This window comes from Marmota marmota, unplaced genomic scaffold (genome assembly GCF_001458135.2).
Source record: "Marmota marmota marmota unplaced genomic scaffold, marMar, whole genome shotgun sequence".
Lineage (NCBI taxonomy): Eukaryota > Metazoa > Chordata > Mammalia > Rodentia > Sciuridae > Marmota > Marmota marmota.
The window spans coordinates 540,062-559,856 of NW_025999982.1; the positions used below are offsets into that span (position 1 = coordinate 540,062).

At 49.5% G+C, this 19,795-nt stretch overlaps 3 protein-coding genes across 4 annotated transcripts; 2 read left to right on the forward strand and 1 right to left on the reverse strand.

Moving 5' to 3' along the window:
* The first annotated feature begins 38 nt into the window (after positions 1-38).
* On the forward strand, positions 39-10,852 carry Skic2 (SKI2 subunit of superkiller complex). Its single transcript, XM_015487463.2, has 28 exons — positions 39-182; positions 261-364; positions 1,494-1,603; positions 1,702-1,819; positions 1,910-2,024; positions 2,139-2,213; positions 2,502-2,555; positions 2,641-2,831; positions 3,002-3,130; positions 3,358-3,503; positions 4,020-4,166; positions 4,283-4,367; positions 4,967-5,073; positions 5,345-5,491; positions 5,562-5,658; positions 5,838-6,050; positions 6,130-6,240; positions 7,211-7,441; positions 7,989-8,126; positions 8,279-8,416; positions 8,544-8,648; positions 8,960-9,107; positions 9,200-9,326; positions 9,496-9,706; positions 9,793-9,903; positions 9,985-10,203; positions 10,373-10,513; positions 10,608-10,852. The coding sequence occupies exons 1-28, from the start codon at positions 161-163 to the stop codon at positions 10,806-10,808; spliced, it is 3,741 nt and encodes a 1,246-aa protein (XP_015342949.1). The 5' UTR covers positions 39-160; the 3' UTR covers positions 10,809-10,852.
* Positions 10,853-10,907: 55 nt separating this feature from the next.
* On the reverse strand, positions 10,908-17,679 carry Dxo (decapping exoribonuclease). 2 transcript variants are annotated; one of them, XM_015487466.2, is made up of 9 exons: positions 17,555-17,679; positions 13,429-13,511; positions 12,942-13,264; positions 12,398-12,759; positions 12,009-12,244; positions 11,700-11,919; positions 11,442-11,577; positions 11,195-11,289; positions 10,908-11,110 (listed from the first exon to the last, which is right to left on the reverse strand). In XM_015487466.2, exons 4-9 carry the CDS (start codon positions 12,751-12,753, stop codon positions 10,960-10,962), a joined length of 1,194 nt encoding a protein of 397 aa, XP_015342952.1. In that variant the 5' UTR covers positions 12,754-12,759; positions 12,942-13,264; positions 13,429-13,511; positions 17,555-17,679; the 3' UTR covers positions 10,908-10,959. The 2 variants fall into 2 exon arrangements, with proteins under 2 accessions (XP_015342952.1, XP_048660997.1); XM_048805040.1 differs by lacking the exon at positions 17,555-17,679 and adding an exon at positions 17,150-17,546.
* On the forward strand, positions 13,409-19,225 carry Stk19 (serine/threonine kinase 19). The gene is made up of 7 exons (XM_015487467.2): positions 13,409-13,544; positions 13,695-13,831; positions 17,190-17,285; positions 17,567-17,706; positions 18,259-18,356; positions 18,467-18,614; positions 18,814-19,225. Exons 1-7 carry the CDS (start codon positions 13,445-13,447, stop codon positions 18,857-18,859), a joined length of 765 nt encoding a protein of 254 aa, XP_015342953.1. The 5' UTR covers positions 13,409-13,444; the 3' UTR covers positions 18,860-19,225.
* Positions 19,226-19,795: the final 570 nt, after the last annotated feature.

Sequence of the window (19,795 nt, forward strand, 5' to 3'; positions counted from 1 at the left end):
CTTCTCCTGTTCCAGGTCGGGCCCCTTGGCCGCGCTGGTCCACGCTCCCGGCGGGGGTGTGTACCGGAAGTCGCCTCTACTTCCGCCCATTTAGGGGCGGGGCTTGCCTGCAACTACTCGCTGCCTTTCAAGGCTGCGGGCCGGCTGTCCTGGCTCCGGGATGTTGGAGACCGAGAGACTTGGTGAGGGGGAGGGAGGTGGAACCGAGTCGTAGACTGAGAATGACTCTTGACCTTTGACCTCTGACCTTTGCTCTCTAGTGCTTCCTTCCCCCGACCCCCTGAACCTGCCGCTTCGGACCGTGGAACTGGGATGCACAGGGCGCTGGGAGCTGCTGAACGTGCCTGGGACTCCAGAGAGCACCGTGAGTGACGTTTGACCCCAAGCTTTGACCCGCATTGAGCCTAAAACTTCCTCCACCCTCCTCAGTAGGATCTAGCATGACCTCCCTGTCCTGTGTCTGGCCACTGTCATCTGGGCCCTGTGTCTGGCCACTGTCATCTGGGCCCTGTGTCTGGCCACTGTCATCTGGGCCCCCTGCTGATGCCGGGCAAATCTTAGCTCAGTGGACCTGTAGTGGGTCAGAGCCCATCTGAGGATGGAGCTGGGAGTGCTGGAAATGCCTTAGTTCTGAGAGATACTCTTTGAAATGTGTCCTTTTCTTGGAGTTCCCTGTCCTCAAGAACAAGTTCACTTTGTGGCTGTGATGCTATCTTTTGAGTCCCTGTCTCTTCATCCTTAGGTCTGGCATGCCTTTTCTAAAACTAATGATTATCAAATTTAAGTGTACTTCATGATTATCAGAAGAGCTTTTTAAGAATGCAACTCTTGGGGCTGAGAATGTGGCTCAAGCGGTAGCGTGCTCGCCTGGTATGCGTGCGGCCTGGGTTCGATCCTCAGCACCACATACAAACAAAGATGTTGTGTCTGCCGAGAACTAAAAAATAAATATTAAAAAATTCTCTCTCTCTCTCTCTCTCTCTCTTTCTCTCTCTTTAAAAAAAAAAAAAGAATGCAACTCTTGGGCTGGGGTTGTGGCTCAGCAGTAGAGAGCTTGCCTAGCACATGTAAGGCTCTGGGTTCGATCCTCAGTACCACATAAAAAAAATTAAATAAAACAAAATAAAGGTATTGTGTACAACTAAAAAAATAAATATTTGAAAAAAAAAAAAGAATGCAACTTTTGGGTGGGAATGATTGTGAAATCCAAAGTCTGTACCTCAGATAATTTAGTAGCAGGTAGTGTTTTGACAACTTTTAGGAAACATTGCTTCTGCCTGATGAACCTGGACTGTCTGGGACATCTACTATTTCTGACCTAAACACAAATCTTATCATTTTTTTTCATGTTACTCTTTTTTTTTTTGGTGCTGGGGATTGAACCCAGGGCCTTGTGCATGCGAGGCAAGCACTCTACCGATTGAATTATATCCCCATCTCTTCACGTTACTCTTTTTCCTGACCTAATGCCTCTCATCTTACCTTGGTTCCAGCTTCCCCATGGCCTTCCTCCCTGTGCCCCAGATCTGCACCAAGAAGCAGAACAGTTGTTTCTGTCCTCTCCAGCCTGGTTGCCACTGCATGGTGTGGAGCATTCAGCTCGGTGAGGAGACTGGAGGGGTCAAGACTAGGGAGACGGGTCAGTGAAGGAAGCTGGGGCAGAGAGAGCGAAGACTTGAAAATTATTTCCTTTCTTTTCAGAAAATGGCAGAGGAAGACAGATCCCTGGTCACTCCTGGCTGCCCCCGGGGCTCCAGTTCCATCTGACCTTCAGGCCCAAAGACACCCAACAACAGGCCAGATCCTGGGCTACAAGGAGGTAAAAGATCAGGGGCTTCCAGAAGTAGAATTGGGAGAAGATGGTCAGAGGCAAGCTCGGCCTCACTGGGGTTCTGATATCTTACCTCAGGTCCTGCTGGAGAACACAAACCTGTCAGCCACAACCTCCTTATCTCTTCGCCGGCCTCCAGGGCCAGTCTCCCAGTCTCTATGGGGGAACCCAACACAGTACCCTTTCTGGCCAGGTGACTGTTGTGGAGACAGGGTGGTAGGAGAGGGAGTCCTTAGTCTTCAGGGAAAGGTTCCCCACTCATCCTGTTTTACTCATTCCATGAATCCCTATCTGTCTACCCTCTCAGGTGGGATGGATGAGCCCACCATAACAGATCTGAGCACTTGTGAGGAGGCTGAGGAGGATATAGACTTTGAGAAAGGTGAGGTGAAGCTCTGCATCTGAGCCCCGAGGAAGAGGGGCCCAGGCAGCCCTGTCACTAGGCTGCTGGTAGCCCTTCCATGCTTTTGTGTTTTATGAAAGCTCCCCCTTGCCCCGACCAACAAACAAACAAAGGGAAAAGTGACCTTTCAATAACAACCTTTATTGTCATCTGTTGGGAAATGGTCACAACAGACATACCCATCTATAAACATCTGTATGGCAGATATCTGTTATCTATAACAGCATGCAGTGACCTTGATTCTGTCTCTTTACTCCTGGCTTCCAGATCTTCTCACCATTCCACCTGGCTTTAAGAAAGGCGTGAATTTTGCCCCCAAGGGTGAGTTTTATGAGGTTTTACAGTGGCACCCTTCAATGGATAGAGATGGATGTGACAAGGTTGCTCTTTTTGCTTTGCTTCTCAGATCACCCAGCTCCAGCTCCTGGGCTACTCAGCCTTAGCCGTCTGCTGGAGCCTCTAGATTTGGGAGTGGGTGATGAGGATGAGGGCGAGGCAAAGGGAGAGTCTGAAGGTCCCAGAGGGGACAGTGTTTCAGCCTCTACTTGCAGTGTTCCCCTGGCCCGGGCAAGCAGCTTGGAGGACCTAGTGTTAAAGGTTGGTGGTTCTGGGCAATGGAGGCAAGAAAGAAGGGGCCTTGCCATAGGGAGGGTGGGATGGCTAGGTTGGGTCTAGGGGAGGAATGGAGCATCTTTGGGAAGAATGAAGTATCTCTGGGGAGGAGTGATCTTTGAGAGCTCTTTGGCTGTACCTTTTATCACTCCTAGGAAGCATCCACAGTCATATCCCCGCCAGAGCCTCCCAAACCTCCACCTCAGGAGCAGTGGGCCATTCCTGTAGATGTCACCTCCCCTGTTGGTGATTTCTATCGTCTTATTCCCCAGCCAGCCTTCCAGGTACTGAACCCTAGTCCTCACATGTTCTTTCATCTTTGGGTGACTCAGACTCTGGCCCTGTCTCCCAGCCTACCCCTTGTCTTCTTTCCCCACCAGAGGCCTTGTACCTCCAGACCGGTGTTAGTCCTCAGTCCCAGCTTCACCCCACTCTGAACTTTGTCCCTCTCTCCCGTATGTCCATGAGCAGAAGTCCTCTTCTTCAGCCCATCAATTTCTCTCTCTCACAGTGGGCATTTGAGCCAGATGTGTTTCAGAAACAAGCCATCCTGCACTTGGAACAACATGACTCTGTCTTTGTAGCAGCTCACACATCTGCAGGGAAGACAGTTGTGGCTGAATATGCCATTGCCCTGGCCCAGAAACACATGACACGGTATAAGTACCCTCCTCTCCCTTCACCAACCAGCCCTGTTTTTTCCTGCATCCTGTCTGGACCTCATCTCTCCCACACCTGTCTGCCTCATCCTTTATAAAGGAGGTTCAGGAAAGACTGAAATGGGGCCCAGAGAGAAATGAGAAGGTGTGGTGGGGAGAAAGTTTAGAAAGATGACCTGGGTTATAGGAAGAGATGGGAGACAGAGTTTTGTTTTTTTTTTTAATATATTTTTCAGTCGTCAGTGGACCTTTATTTTTATTGATTTATTTATATGTGGTGCTGAGGCTCGACCCCAGTGCCTCACACATGCTAGGCAAGTGCTCCACCACTGAGCTACAGCCCCAGCCCAGGAGACTAAGTTTTTCTGGAGTCGTATCATGAAGGAATATGTGAGGGCATTTGGGTAAAGAAGGGGAGCATCACAGCCTCTGGGATGTGGACTTGGGAGAGCTCAGAACAAGTGCTGACCATGGGTCTGTGTGAGACTCTGGCTGACTTTACACCTCTTCCCAGCACCATCTACACTTCACCTATCAAAGCCCTGAGCAATCAGAAGTTCCGGGACTTCCGAAACACATTTGGGGATGTGGGGCTTCTCACTGGGGATGTGCAGCTCCACCCAGAGGCCTCCTGCCTTATCATGACGACAGAGATCCTCCGGTGAGAAAGGGGCACCCAACATGGTGGGTTTTGGGTAGGTAGAGGAGGCTGCTCTAGAGAACCCAAAGGTGAAGATGGGAGCCTCTAAGGAGTCAGCTTTCTGCTCTTCTTCCCAGCTCCATGCTGTACAGTGGCTCTGATGTCATTCGGGATCTGGAGTGGGTCATCTTTGATGAGGTTCACTATATTAATGATGCAGAGGTAAGAAACATGGGGTCTCCTGTGGGACTAGTGGAGAGTTCTCCTATTCCATATACCCTGAGGACTGCTGCAACACATGACTAAATCAGTCAGGATCACTCTAGGTGAATTGGACTGGCACTAAATAAGCACACAGAGACAGAGAAAATTCCTTTTTCTTGGGGTCCAGTGACGGCTCCTCTACTCTAGCTCCCACAAGGGAGGCCAGAGAGGCAGGCGAAAGAGAGAGAGAGCATGCCTGAAAACCTATTTATTGGGGGGAAGACACTCGAGAAAGTTCCACCCAAATGAGGCGAGGGATTGGGTTTCAGGGGTGTATAGCCCAGTCCATTGGGTGACGCCCACTCCCAGAGCTATAATTCCTTGCCTAGAGAAGGTGAAATGCTTTCGCACTTCTAGTGGAAGCCAGTTCCACACCTTCATTGCTCAAGGCTAAGGGTACATGCTCAGCTCCTATGTGCTCAGCTCCTGTTCATCGTGGCCCCCGACAGAGGACCTTACTGCTTTCTTTGCCCCCATGGACCCCTATGCCACATCTCTGGGGGCAGAAATTGGCCTCTTTGCGCTCCCTATGACCAGTCTTCCTTTTCCATGCCTAGCGTGGGGTCGTGTGGGAGGAGGTGCTCATTATGCTCCCTGACCATGTCTCCATCATCCTTCTGAGTGCTACCGTCCCTAATGCCCTGGAGTTTGCTGACTGGATTGGGTGAGATGGGTGAAGGAACTGTAAAATTCCTTGATTGGGAGCTGGGGGTACTAAGGACACCACAGCAAAGAGAAGAGTCAGGCCTTGGGGGTGGCTGTGGAATTCCTCTTGGACCCAGAACACTTTGTATGTTGAGATGGGATTGTTGGGGACAACTTTCCATTCTGGGTCTCAGAGTGAGACTGGATAAAGTCAGAGGTGGTGGGGAAGGTGTTAGAGATGGGTGTTCCTTTCTGCACTCCCACCCTGACTTGCTCCCTCTTCCTTTCAGGAGACTGAAGCGTCGCCAGATCTATGTGATCAGCACTGTTGCTCGCCCTGTGCCCCTGGAGCACTATCTCTTCACAGGGAATAGCCCCAAGACCCAGGGAGAGCTCTTTCTGCTGCTGGACTCTCGAGGGGCCTTCCATACCAAGGGGTAAGTCCAGGGTTGGATGAATCAGGTCTGGGCTCCAGCCAGATCTGATGGCTGCCCCTCTCTGCCACAGGTACTATGCAGCTGTAGAGGCCAAGAAGGAGAGAATGAGCAAACATGCCCAGACCTTTGGGGCCAAGCAGCCCACACACCAGGGGGGCCCTGCACAGGTGAGATTTGGGGGGGTTCCTATCTGCCAACATAGGTTTCTCTGCTATCCTTTTTTCCCTAGTCCTCTAGGGACTTGGTCTTGAACTTTGAACCCTGGCTGACTGATCACTATTTCACATCCTCCACTTTAGTTGCCTCTCAGGGACTCAACATCTACCCTTTATCCTTCCTTCTCCAGGACCGTGGGGTGTACCTGTCACTCCTGGCCTCCCTCCGTGCCCGGGCCCAGCTGCCTGTGGTAGTGTTTACCTTCTCCCGGGGCCGCTGTGATGAGCAAGCCTCAGGCCTCACCTCACTTGACCTTACCACGAGTTCAGAGAAGAGTGAGATTCACCTCTTTCTGCAGCGTTGCCTTGCTCGTCTCAGGGGCTCTGACCGCCAACTGCCTCAGGTGCATCTGTATGGAAATTGGTGAGATAAGGTTTTCAGAGACCCATCTCTGACTGTGGGCCACTTCCCCACCCTCACAGGTCCTGCACATGTCTGAACTCCTGCACCGTGGCCTGGGTGTACACCACAGTGGCATCTTGCCCATTCTCAAGGAGATTGTGGAGATGCTCTTCAGCCGTGGCCTGGTCAAGGTACACATGATGGGGGAAGAGGAACTTCCACGGTACTAGGCATCACCTTGCGGGCAGTCCCCAGGACAGAAGTATAGAAGTTTAGGCAAGACAGTGCAGAACCTGGGCTCTGGGTCCAGACCACCTGGGTTTGAATCTCAGCCTCACCATATCCTCCCTGTGTAACCTTGGACAAATTTCTTAACCTCCAAACCTCTAAACAGGGCCTTTGAAAGTCTTAGGTTTCCCATCTTAAAATGGGGATGCACAGGATACTCAAACAAACGATCATCAGAAGAGAAACCCAAAAAACTAGGGACCATATGAAAAGTCACTAGAGCTGGGGATGTGGCTCAGTAGTAGAGCAGTTGCCTAGCATCCATGCCACCCTGGGTTGCATCCCCAGTGCTGAAAAAAAGGAAAAGGAAAGGAAAAAAGTTACTAGTAATCAGAGAAACATAAATTGAAATGCTTAGAAGATATGACTTTACAGCTATTAAATGTAAAATTTAGGAACCTGGCTAATATTAGCCAAGTATGGCCAGAGACATGGAAGACTAGAAGTTGTTGTACCACTTATACTAGTTTAGAATTCACCTGGCATTATATTTTTCACCCTGGCACTATTTAAGCCAATGAATGCCTAGCATGCATAAGGCCCTGGGTTTGGCCCCCAGCACTAAAAATAAATAAATATTTTTAAAAAATTACAAGTGCACAAAACAAGTCATGGTCTGAAATAACATATTAACCAAGATACTTGTTAAACACATTGGAATCATTGCAGTGGGATACGTGTGCAAAAGGAAAAAAATAGGTAAATACATAAGCAAAATAAGGACAATGATAGTATCTGTCCTAAAGAGTTGCCTGGAGAGTTAAATGAGATCCTGTAAGAAATGACCTGGGACTGTGCCTTAGCTACAAAGTGAGGTGGGTGTGACTTTTGCTGAGCACCTTTGTTGATCCTTGCTCTTCTCTGCTCTTCTAGGTCTTGTTTGCCACAGAGACCTTTGCCATGGGTGTAAACATGCCAGCACGTACAGTGGTGTTTGACTCCATGCGTAAGCATGATGGCTCCACTTTCCGGGACCTGCTACCTGGGGAGTATGTACAGATGGCTGGCCGGGCAGGCCGGAGGGGCTTGGACCCCACAGGCACTGTCATCCTTCTCTGCAAGGGTCGTGTGCCTGAGATGGCAGATCTGCACCGCATGATGATGGTGAGCAGGGGTGGTGTGAGGCCAAGACAGGCAGGGCTTCAGCTCCAGGGATCTGCTGAATTCCCTTTTCCAACCTTCTGCCTGTTTCCTCCCTAAAAAGCCTACCTCACTTTGTAGCCAGGGCACAGTCCCAGGTAATTTCTTAACAAGATCTCATTTAACTCTCCAGGCAATTCTATAGGACAGGTACTATCATTTTCCTCATTTGCTTATGTAGTTACCTCTTTTTAGAGAGGAAATGGGCAGAATATTTGTTGGAGTTTTTTATTTTGCCTGGAAGAACCCAAGATGAGACTGAGAAAATCTAAGGAAGAGATTGGATTCCATCCATTCTAGTTTATTCCTGCTGTGAATACTGAGCTAGACAGGGCCTTTGAGAGTCTTTGTATTTCATTTTGTTCTTTCCTGTTACAGAAGAGGTGAGCAGGTGGTTTGTCTAAGATCCATGGTTACAGAGCTAGGACCAGATCTGAGAGGATACAGATCCCCATAGGACTGGCCAAGGAGTCCCCACCTGATCTCATTGACCTCTCTGGCTTGGCTCCAGGGGAAGCCATCCCAGCTGCAGTCCCAGTTCCGCCTCACGTACACTATGATTCTTAACCTGCTTCGGGTAGATGCCCTCAGGGTGGAGGACATGATGAAGAGGAGCTTCTCTGAGTTTCCATCCCGTAAAGACAGCAAGGTGAGGAGGCTGGGGTGACCAGTATACTGGACAGGAAGGTGGACAAGACCAGGTTGAGAAGAGGTTGTTATACAGGCCAGTTGGGCGAAGGTGGGGGGTGTGGCAAGATGGGCCTGAGGGGCTTGCTTCACAACATCCCCTTTGCCACCCAGGCCCATGAACAGGCGCTGGCTGAACTAACCAAGAGGCTGGGTGCCTTGGAGGAGCCTGATATGACTGGTCAATTGGTAGACCTACCAGAGTATTACAGCTGGGGGGAGGAACTGACAGAGACCCGGAACATGATCCAGGTAAATGCGTGCCAGTGGGGAGATGATGGGGTGAGGGAGTAAGAGATTGGGTCACCCTGGGTACTCCCGAACTTAGTCCCAGTGACACCTTCTACTATATCCCCTTGTGCATTTCCCTCTTTTTCAGCAACGCATCATAGAGTCGGTGAATGGGCTGAAATCTCTCTCCACAGGAAGAGTGGTGGTTGTGAAGAATCGGGAGCATCACAATGCACTGGGTGTGATCCTGCAGGTGAGGATGATGGGTTGGGAACTCAGAAGGTGGGAAGGAATGAGGGAACAAACTCTACCTCTGTCTTCCCTGCTTGGCTGGGGGGCAGGTTGCTGCCACCACAATGCTTTCATTTCCCCCCTTTTCCTTCCCACCAATACCTCATGTCCACCTTCCCACACAAAGAAATATGCTGGGTGGTTGGTTACCCCTCCATATTGGTAGGCTCTGCGTGGTTGCTCCCTGATCCCAGCCCAAGGGTGGGCTTCTGGTTTCTACTTTTGATATTTATTCCTTACATTCCACTGTCCTGGGCTTTCTGCCTCCCTCAGGTCTCCTCAAACTCCACCAGCAGAATTTTCACAACCCTGGTCTTGTGTGATAAGCTTGTGTCTGAGGATCCACAGGACAAGGATCCAGCCACTCCAGATGTGCCCCACCCAGATGACCTAGTAGGGTTTAAGCTGTTCCTGCCTGAAGGTGAGTGAGGCAGATGTCTGGCTTCCTGACTGGTATGTGAGCTGGATGCCTGGCTCTATGGCAAGGACTGACCTACTTTTCCTTTTTCACAGGGCCCTGTGACCATACTGTGGCCAAGCTTCAGCCAGGAGATGTGGCTGCCATCACCACCAAGGTGCTCCGGGTGAATGGTGAGAAGATCTTGGAGGACTTCAGCAAGAGGCAGCAACCAAAATTCAGGTCAGAGATGCTGGGGGCATCCTTTTCCCCAGAGGACATGAATTACCAGCTAGGGGAGTATACTTGAGAGATCCCCTCAGCCTGAGGGGGATCCCCTTGTCTAGCCTAAAGAGGTTCCTATGGCAAAGAAGTCTCTTGCCCAGATCTCAAAAACATGCTCCCTCTTTAGGAAGGATCCTCCCCTTGCAGCTGTGACCACTGCTGTCCAGGAATTGCTTCGTCTGGCTCAAGCCTACCCAGCAGGACCTCCCACCCTTGACCCTGTTAATGACCTACAGCTCAAGGATGTGTCAGTGGTAGAGGGGGGACTCCGGGCCCGGAAGCTGGAAGAGCTAATTCGGGGAGCCCAGTGTGTACACAGCCCCCGTTTTTCTGCCCAGGTAGCTCTCAAGTGGAGGGGGGACTTTTCCTTAACACCTCTGCTGAGGGGAGAGGACTGAGGGCTCCTGCCTGTGACTCTCTGCAGTATTTGAAGCTGAGGGAACGAATGCAGATTCAGAAGGAGATGGAGCGGCTGCGCTTCCTACTGTCAGATCAGTCACTGCTGCTGCTCCCTGAGTATCACCAGCGAGTAGAGGTAGGAGCGGTGGGGATGGGGTTAGGAGGCTAGTGTGGGAGAAAGTGGCAGACTCCCCATCACTAACCCTCTTTCTTGTAGGTACTCCGAACGCTGGGTTACGTGGACCAGGCAGGCACTGTGAAGTTGGCAGGGCGGGTAGCTTGTGCCATGAGCAGCCATGAATTGCTCCTCACTGAGCTCATGTTTGACAATGCACTGAGCGCCCTGCGGCCTGAGGAGATCGCAGCTCTGCTTTCTGGCCTGGTCTGCCAGAGTCCCGGGGACCCTGGGGATCAGCTTCCAAGCACCCTCAAGCAGGTAAGGGATACTACCACTCTCCCTGGACTGTGGCATTCCCAACCCCTGATCTGGTTTCCCCAGGTGACCACAAGTGCCTCTAAAAATGCACATGGCCTCTTCCTTCACTTGGGCCTCCCTGGGCCTAGAGCAGGAAGACAAGCCTTGACTTCTTCTTTCCCTTCTGCAGGGAGTAGAACGCGTCCGAGCCGTGGCAAAGCGGATTGGTGAGGTCCAGGTGGCCTGTGGTCTGAACCAGACAGTGGAGGAATTTGTGGGGGAGCTGAATTTTGGACTTGTTGAGGTTGTGTACGAGTGGGCCCGGGGCATGGTGAGTACCTGGGGTTTGGGGTTTTGTGGCTGGCTGGCCGGTCAGAAGCTGTCTGGGTCTGGCATCTTCAATCTTCACTCTGTTTTCCCCACAGCCCTTCTCTGAGTTGGCAGGGCTCTCGGGGACCCCTGAAGGCCTGGTGGTCCGCTGCATCCAGCGCCTGGCTGAGATGTGTCGCTCACTTCGAGGGGCAGCCCGCCTGGTAGGGGAGCCTGTGCTGGGAGCCAAGATGGAGACAGCAGCTACCCTGTTACGAAGGGACATTGTCTTTGCAGCTAGCCTTTACACCCAGTGAATGACTCCTGGGTGGAAGTGGAATAATAAAATAGCAAACCACCACATGTGCTTGGGGTGTTGGGCAGGATGACTCAGCTCAGAAGACACAGCAGGGAGAGCCACTTAGAAAACCTTTATTATCTCTGCAGACGAATTGGCCCCTTGAAGCCTCACTCTGTTGGGGAGGGTGTCTTGGGAACTGATGGGAGGTCCTGTGTCATAGCTTCCACGTACCACATAGGCAGGAAGGCATAGGGTGCATCTCGATGTACAGACACTGTGACTGGGCCACCAGGCTCCCAGGAGAAGAGGTGGACAAGCCTGGGGGCAGACGGGAGAGTGAGTTGAGGGCCAGAGACTGAGCTCCTGGGATCCAGAGGGGGTGCACAGAGCTGAATGCCTCACCTGGAGTCATCCTGGACAACTGTGCTCTGGGCAAAGCTAAGGAAGGCAGCACAGAAGTTCATGCACACAGAGGGATTCCAGCCATCACGGTCATTCTGGAGTGGACAAAGGAGGAGGAGGCAGAAGACTAGTGGTGAGGATGGGTTGGAAGAAGGGGAAGGCAGACTGCAGCCCTGGATGTTGGACCCGTGGTCTTGGTGCATGGGGTAGGCAAATATAAGTGGGAACTGTGATGTCACTGTCTTACCCTGACGTGTTCAAACATCTCCATGGTAGGAAAGGTCTTGAGAGAACAGACGAAACCCTCTGGGTTACGGAAGCCAGCAACAACTTTTGGGACTCCTGGGAGGAATGACTGAGCCCACCATTTCAGAAGCTTGTGTCTGACAGGAAAGGCAAGGGGTCAGTGGGACCCTCTCCACCCTCTGTTCCTCCCTCACCTTTAGGCCTTATCATCCTCCCCAGTCCCCTTCCCAGTCCTTGCTCTGCCCACCCCATCCTGAACCTGTAGAAGCTCCTCCACTGTCCAGGGCTGTACATCTCCTTGGAGGTCTTGAGCTCCACATAACAGGTGGGAGGCTGTGTAGATGGGGCCTGGGGGTCTGTGCAGTCTACCTCCCCGGAAAAGAGCAGAGGGTGGTTTCCCAGGCGGCTGCGTAGCACAGAGCAGAAGGCGACGTTGGTGTTAACTTCCCCAGAGGGGTCTGGGGAGCCTCCGGGTTTGTCTGCACAAGGAGAGAAGCAGCAGCAGGGGTGGGGGCATCTCAATCTCTGGGGAAGGGGAAAGGGGCCACTGAGCAGGGGCAACTCTCACCTGCACACATATACTGCTCAAACTTGTACCCCATGTACATAAGCTCCCGGAGAAGGGGTGGCCGAGCAAGCCTCTGAGCTCGAGCAGCTGGGGTCTCCACTTCACTCAGGTACAGTGTCCCCTGGAACCTGGAGGCTGCCAACTGCCAGCCTTCTTGCCGCTCATATGGTGTTGTCAGCAACTTTGTCAAGTGTCCCCGCCATGTCACTATGGCCCCTGCCAGCCAGCCTGGACCTCTGAGAGGGAAGAGTTAAGAGGCTAAAGGTCTGACACAGCATTAGCTCAGCTCACTTCCCCAAGAATCTAAAGACTGATTCCTGTTCCAGCGTTGGCCCTCCTAACTTTAGAAGGTACATTTAAGTCTCTAGATCTACTCTTGGTTATCTCACCCCTCCAGCTGGCCTCGGTGTTCCAGGAGCCAGCGTAGCAAGTGGTCCAGCCCCTCTCGGACCTCCTCATCCCTGGGCAGGTATCGATCAGGGTATCCATCTCTCAGGTCAAATTCAGGGCCTGGACCATTGGTGGGGGGTGGGCTGTAGTAGCGGAGGGCTCGGGCATCTCCATGGTATTGGCGTTGTGCATCCAGAGAGAAGCAGCCTAATTCAGAAGGGCGCCGGTAGAAAGGAAAGGGTCCAGAGTAGAGTGCAGGCTCTGTGGGTAGTGAGGATGCGGAATAGGCAAGTTTGTTCCGAGGTTCAGCTACCTCTAACTTTTCTGCTCTTCTCTTGGTCCCTCTGGGCTCCATAAAGTCCTAAGAGGGAAAAAGAGTGGGTCAGAACCAAGTGAGCTTCCAGACTACCAGATTTTGGCCTTGAAACTTGCAGGCCCCAGCCCCTCAAAGCCAGCCCACCTCTTTCTTTGCCCTATCCCCCAGGTTCTTTAAATGCAGTGAGGTCAGGAAGGAATCTGGACTCAGATGAAATATCTGGTTACCTTAGAGTCCCCAACCTTGTCTTCCGCAAGGCTATGACGTCAGGGGGGCATATCAGAAGAAGAGCAATGCAAAATTTTTTTTTTTTTTTCCTTTGCTTCCAATGATTCAACGATCCCGCTACGGTGCCAGACAAATCCTCTGGAGGGGGTGGAGCGGGTGTGGGTAGCAGTGAGATTTACACCTGTAAATCGAGCCCAACGTGGCCACCGGTGCGGCTTAGCGCCATCCAAGTGTTCCGGGACATGAGCGCTCTCGGCTAGAGCCAATCAGCGGCAGGCATAGGGCAGCTGCCCGGCGGAAGTGGTGCTGGTATCCGCCTCTCCTAGCAAAGGGCAAGACAAGTGGGACCCTTCTTACGTCATCACGTTGTTTAAACCTGCTGGATAAGATCTCCCGAGACTCCCAGAAAGGTCTACGTCACTACTCTGCGCCGGAAGACCCTGTTTCCACAAGCTCTTCCCTCAATTTCTGCCGCTTCCCCGGTACCTTAAAGTCCGGGGATATGAGCCGGAAGAGACGCCTCTTGGCCCCGGAGACTTTTGCATTGAAGAAGCGGCGGGAGCGAGGGCCTGTAGAAGCGGATCCTTTGAGGGGTGAATCAGGTAGGCGTGGCAGCCCCGGGGCAGGGCTGTAGACCCTAACTGGGAGGGACCTCACTTCCACTAGCCAGGTGTTTGGGGGAGACCCGCACCCCCATAGTTGTCCCTCACCCCCGCTTAATTCTGTCTCAATGTCCCTGTCTCCCCAATCAGGGTCTGCGCGCGCGGCGGTCGAGGAGCTAGTGCAGCTGTTCCCGAGAGGTCTGTTCGAGGATGCGCTGCCTCCTATCGTGCTGAGGAGCCAAGTGTACAGCCTTTTGCCGGACCGGACCGTGGCGGACCGGCAACTGGTGAGGGGCGTCAAGGCCACCACCGGAGGCCCCTTCCCTGCCTTGTGGGCACTCGCGAAGGCCAGCGTCAGACAGATCCTCAGTCGGTTCACCAGCTATCCAGCAAGCATCAGGCCAAATCAAGGAGACAGAAGAGCGAAGCTTTTAGGGAAGCAGTCGTGGGGCATACATAGTACGAGCGTCCATCTCTGGGAATGCAGGCATACATCAGATCACAACAGGCCTGGTCGGTTTAGTGGTGCTATTTCAGTCTTATAATGAAGGCGTTGAGCTAGTAGAGCATGTTAAACAGGAGAGAGAATGGTGTATTGGGTGTATTGGAGGTAATGCCATGCCTTTAAAGCTATTGCATCTGAGAACTGGGGAAGGCCTAACTTAGGGAAGTGTGGAAGATAGGGGGAGTGTGAGTGAGGCTTTGTGGAGAGTGATGAAGAGGGAGGAATTCATGGTAACTCCCAGGTTTTCCAGATGGTTGGTGGAGTGAATACAGGAGGAGCACACTGAGCTTTGGGGAGCATATGATGCATTTAATTTTGTACAAGTTGAGTTGGCATGTTTGCGGATCATCCAAAGTTGTTGGAGAGAATTTGGAGCCAGTAATAATAGAATTAAAAGTCATAGAGGTATGGATAGTGGGTTCAGAACATGGATGTAAGTGAGATCCAGTAGGAAAAGGGAGTGATTTTTTACAATGTTTGGAAGGTGGTGAAAGCAGTAGCTATTTCTTGCCAGAAAAATGCCTCTACAACAGACACACACATGCACACACAGTATTATGTATGATTTGTGGGGGAGTGTTTCACAGTTCCTCTGAGATCTAAGGTTAAAGACCCCAGGTTTAGAGTGTAAGATACTAGGGCCATATCCACAATGCTGGCAACACCATTATTTAGGGCAGTGTTACTCAATGTAATACTATATGGCCTTATTTCTACCTATTCTAATTTCTGAATTAGCAGCCCAGAATGGTCTGGGTTGCTAATTCAGAAATTAGAGGTTCTGGGATTTACCCAAGGTTAATGAATTAAGATATCTTGTAGGAGTGGAATGTAGGGATGTAGGAATCTACATTTTTAAATTACTGCTTCAGGTGATTCTTAATTTGCCTTAAAAATTGAGGCCTACTAATGTAAGAGAAAAACAGAGGAAGAGAAATCTGTGAAAGAGGCTGAGAAGGAATTGCCAGTTAAGAGAAATCCAGGAAGAGGTCTAATGTGAAAGTAAAGAGGTATTCAAGGAGGTTGGAGTAGTTGGTGGTGTTAAAACCTGCAACTCAAAGAATTTTCTCTGAAGAGGTCCAGTAAAATAAAAGCTGAAATCTCTCCATTGGAGTTAGCTAGTCACAAAAAGAAAGAAGAAAAGGAGAATGGAGACTTGTACAGTCTGATGAGAAAGCAGGTCAGATGGAACTAATTCTTTAAAAAGTATTTGTGATTTTTAGCCAGATGTAGTGGTGACTCCGGAGGCTGAGGCAGGAGAATTGCAAGTTTGAGGACAGCCTTGGCAACTTAAGGAGACCTTGTCTTAAAATAAAAAATCAAAAGGACTAGGAATGTAAATCAGTGGTAGAATGCCCCTGGGTTCAATCCCTAGTACCACACACACACACACACAAAGTATTGTTGTTTTTATATTTGTGTTAGCTTACATCTTTTATATTTCAAAAGAGTTTTAAAAATTACACAAAAGAAAATATAAATGTACACAGAGAATTTACAGAATGTTTATAAAGAAATACCTTGCCACCACCTAGGTCAAACTATAAAACATGGCCAATATTGTACATATCTTTCTCTGATCAAAATTCTTTACATCCTTGGGAGTTGGGAGTTGACCACCATTCAAACTGCTATAATTGTTACCTTGGTGTTCTTTATATCACCTGTGTACATATTCGTAAATAACTAGCTTAATTTCCATCCCGCCCCCTTGTTTCGCTCCTAGGGATTGAACCCAGGGGCCAATTTGAGGCCAGCTTCAGCCACTAAACAAGACCCTATCTCAAAATAAAAAATGACAAATGACTGTGGTAAAGTAACCCGAGTTCAATCCCTAATACCAACACAAAAGTAAATAAGTAAATAAACAAATAAGTAAAAGTGGATAGTCTTATTTTTACATAGAGTAGTTTATGCATTGATAGGATACAATATGACTTATTTGATCCATGTATACAGTATGTAACCATCATATTAGATAATGATCATTTTCTTTTTCATTTATAATTTTGTGTTGAAAACTTTCCAGTTCTTCTTTTCTAGTTCTTTATAAAATTGTTTTCTGTATTATAGTTATCCTACCATGCTATAGAACAGTTATTCTGTTTACCTAACTGTATTTTGATAGCCATTATAAAAGATTGTCTTTTTGATAATTCCACTATAAAAGTCTTGGTATGTTTCATTTGTTTCTTTTTTTTTTGTTTCCTGTGGGCCCAGTTATTTTTGGCCATGTGTGGGACAGATTTGATTAGATTAGCAAATGCTCTCCATGTCCCACTCCCACTGTGAGTTCTTGTTTCTGCTTAAATATTATATTAGGTCTGGTAATTTTTGTTATCTTTTGATCTCTTTAATGTTTAAACAATTTTAAAATAATATTTAGTATTTTAGTTAATTTCCAAGTAGGTGTTTGGTTCTTGCTATATTCCTATAGACAGGAATTCTAGTTTATTTTTATTCTGTTGTTGTTATTATCTTCAGTACTGGGAATTGAATTCAGAAAAACTCTACCACTGTGCTGAATCCCCTGTCCAGCTCTTTTTAATTTTTTTAATAGCTTTTTTATTTATTAATTTTTTTTTTTTAATGTGGTGCTGAGGATTGAACCCAGTGCCTCATCGTGCTAGGCAAGTGCTCTACCTTAGCCACAACCCCAACTCTATTTTAAAATTTTGAGACAGGGTCTTGCTAAGTTGCCCAAGCTGGCCTCAAACTTGTGTTCCTTCTGACTCAGCCTCTGGAGGAGCTGGGACTACAGGCATGTACCACTGAACCTGGCTATTTTTACTTGTTTTAAACATTTTATCCAATACTTCTCCCCACCTTCTGCCATCTGATATCTAGACTGTGGATTTCTTGAGGGAAGGGCCTCTGTCTTAATCACTGTTTTATCTCACTGCTTGGCGTAGAACTGGTCTTAGAAAATATATTTTTTTTCACAGACAACTGATAAGTCAGGTGACTGGGAAGGTGGGTAACTAGTTGAAAAAGGCTGCTTGGTGTACCACCTGATTATATCCCCACACATTAAAATTCCCCAATTCTGGCAAACAAAGACTCCCTGCCCCATTGTGCCCAGAGTATAACAACATCTTACCCTGAAATCCTTCTTTTCATTTCTATCTCTGTGGAGACAGAAGGAACTTCAAGAGCAGGGAGAAATCAGAATCATCCAGCTGGGCTTTGACTTGGATGCCCATGGAATTGTCTTCACTGAAGACTACAGGACCAGAGTATGTGTAGCTGTGTATGTGTGTGTCATGAGCAGGGGAGGGTGAGGAAATTGAGGAATGAAAAAATGATTTCCCTTATCCCATGTCCCATCAAGAGGGTTAGGGCTCTGGTAAGTGGTAAAATGAGGGAGAGGGAGTAGAGAAGTAGAGGAGGAGGAGGGGAAGGAGGAGGAGTGGAGGAAGGTCTTGAGTAAGAGGGAAATCAGGAAGAGAAATGCTGTCCTGGGAATGGAGATGGGTGGAGGGTAGGACTAGCCCATATCTCTTACCTTTGGTTCTAGGTCCTCAAGGCCTGTGATGGCCGACCGTACGCTGGGGCAGTACAGAAATTTCTGGCCTCCGTGCTTCCAGCCTGTGGGGACCTTAGTTTTCAGCAGGAACAAATGACACAGACCTTTGGCTTCAGGGATCCAGAGATCACGTGAGATTTGTAGGACCAACAGTCAAGCATCTGGTACCTCCCTGCCTTCTTCCAGTCCCATCCAAAATATCTTTTTCTTCCTAGTAAACCTGCCAAAAAAGGCTGACTCTTTTATGTAATAAAATGATCTAAGTTTGTGTTCTTTCTTTCAAGAGAGGAGGCCTATCTTAACTTGGGGCTTTCGAAAGAACTCCAGACCAGAATTCAGGAGAGCTGAGTGACTTGACAAATACATGAGGGGGTTGGCAGAAACTATAGCTTTCTGATTTTATTCATGCTGGATCTAAGAGGATAGAGAATGGTATTAAATAACAGGAAAAGAATGGGCAGAAGGCAGTTCAGTATGGACAGTGGATTAAGCAAGGGCACAAAAACCTTAAATAGCATGCATGGTCCGAGCAGACACCTGCGCCAGGTTGGGTTTTCTTATCTGGTCCCTGTTGCATGGTTCCCCATGTTTCTGGAAACTTGGTGCCCAAACATAAATGGATGGGGAGGACATATGGTTCTCAGAGTCCAGGCTGTGTCTCTTCTGACTTCCCCTGGCTGTAGGCACCTGGTAAAGGCCGGAGTCTTCACTGTCCGTGATGCTGGGAGCTGGTGGCTAGCTGTACCTGGAGCTGGGAGATTCATCAAGTACTTTGTTAAAGGTAACTTGTCTGCAACCAAGCCCTCAACCTCTCAAGAACATCCTTTGGTGGCTCCTCAGGCCTATAGGCTTTATTCACCTTTTCTCTTTCCTGTACCACCTCTTCTCCAGGGCGCCAGGCAGTCCTTGGCATGGTCCGGAAGGCCAAGTACCGGGAGCTTCTCCTGTCGGAGCTCTTGGGTCGGCGGGCACCTGCCACAGTGCAACTTGGCCTTGCCTACCATGTACATGACCTCATTGGAGCCCAGCTGGTCGATTGGTGAGTCTTGCCCCTGGCCTGGGAGATGAAAGAGCAATGACCCAAGGTTGGATTTCTTCCCAACACAAGCTTAATTCACTATTGAAGCCCAGTTTCTCTCATTTTTCTCTGGGACCCAGGAACACCCCTTACCAAGTTGAGTTCTTCTCATACCTTGGGCCTACACTGTTGGCTTTAGTCTTATCTTTCTCCTGTATAGTGTCTCCACCACTTCTGGAACCATCCTTCGCCTGCCAGAAACGTGAGGATTCTGCTTGTCATTGCACATCTCCCAGAGTGGGGTGAGGGTCCTGGGGATCCTGCCCAACAATGACTGATCCAGGGTCACCTTGGGAAGGCCTGGAAGCCAGGAATGCTGCCGTGTATGCTGCTGAGGTTCAAGCTTGGGTTCTTTCTTGTGGTAGGCTCTAGGCAATATTTATCTGCTCTTCCACGAATCTGGAGCCAGAAACTGTGCCAAGGCCACCATGGCCACTGCCTATCAGGAAAGAAGGTGCTATTGTTCTATGTTGGGACAGGAAGGTGGGATTGCTGGGGAGGCTGGGGAAAGAGGGGTCTTGTACCCTAGTGTTGGATTGAAACTGCTAAATAAAATACTCTGCTTTCTGATATTTTCTGGATGTCCTTTATTTTGTGTGACGTGATTGGGTGTCTTATTTTGGGGTAGAGATAGGTAAAGCCAACCTTAGTTCTGAGCTTTTCTCCATTGCTCAGAGAGAACAAGGGTTAATTCTGGTATTCAGGCCAGTTCTCCCTGTAGGGTGGTGAGGTTGCACCCCATTTCTTAAACCACAGGCTTTCGGTTAGGGCCTACAGAATGCGAAAGGCTATAGAGGTTCAGTTTGTGTCAGGGTAAAAGTAAGAGGCAAGGGTCTTAGAAGCCCATCCTTGTTTTGTTAGGTGTGTACATCTAGGCCACATTGGGTCCTCGCAGGCTCATGAAACATGAGCACAATTACATGTGTACACACACAGGTATACCCAGTTAGAGGGCAGTGCCCAGGCACCAGGATGAGGAGGGTTAATAGGGAAGGCAAGATCCATCTCTAGGCCAAGATTTCTCCAGATTTCCTCAGACCCTGGTGTCCTGGCTGTCCCGAGTCCCCAACCCCCAACACCTGGGCCTGGGGCCAGTTGCATTTCTTGACTGTCACGTGGTTTCCCGGCTTAGCTGGGGTAAG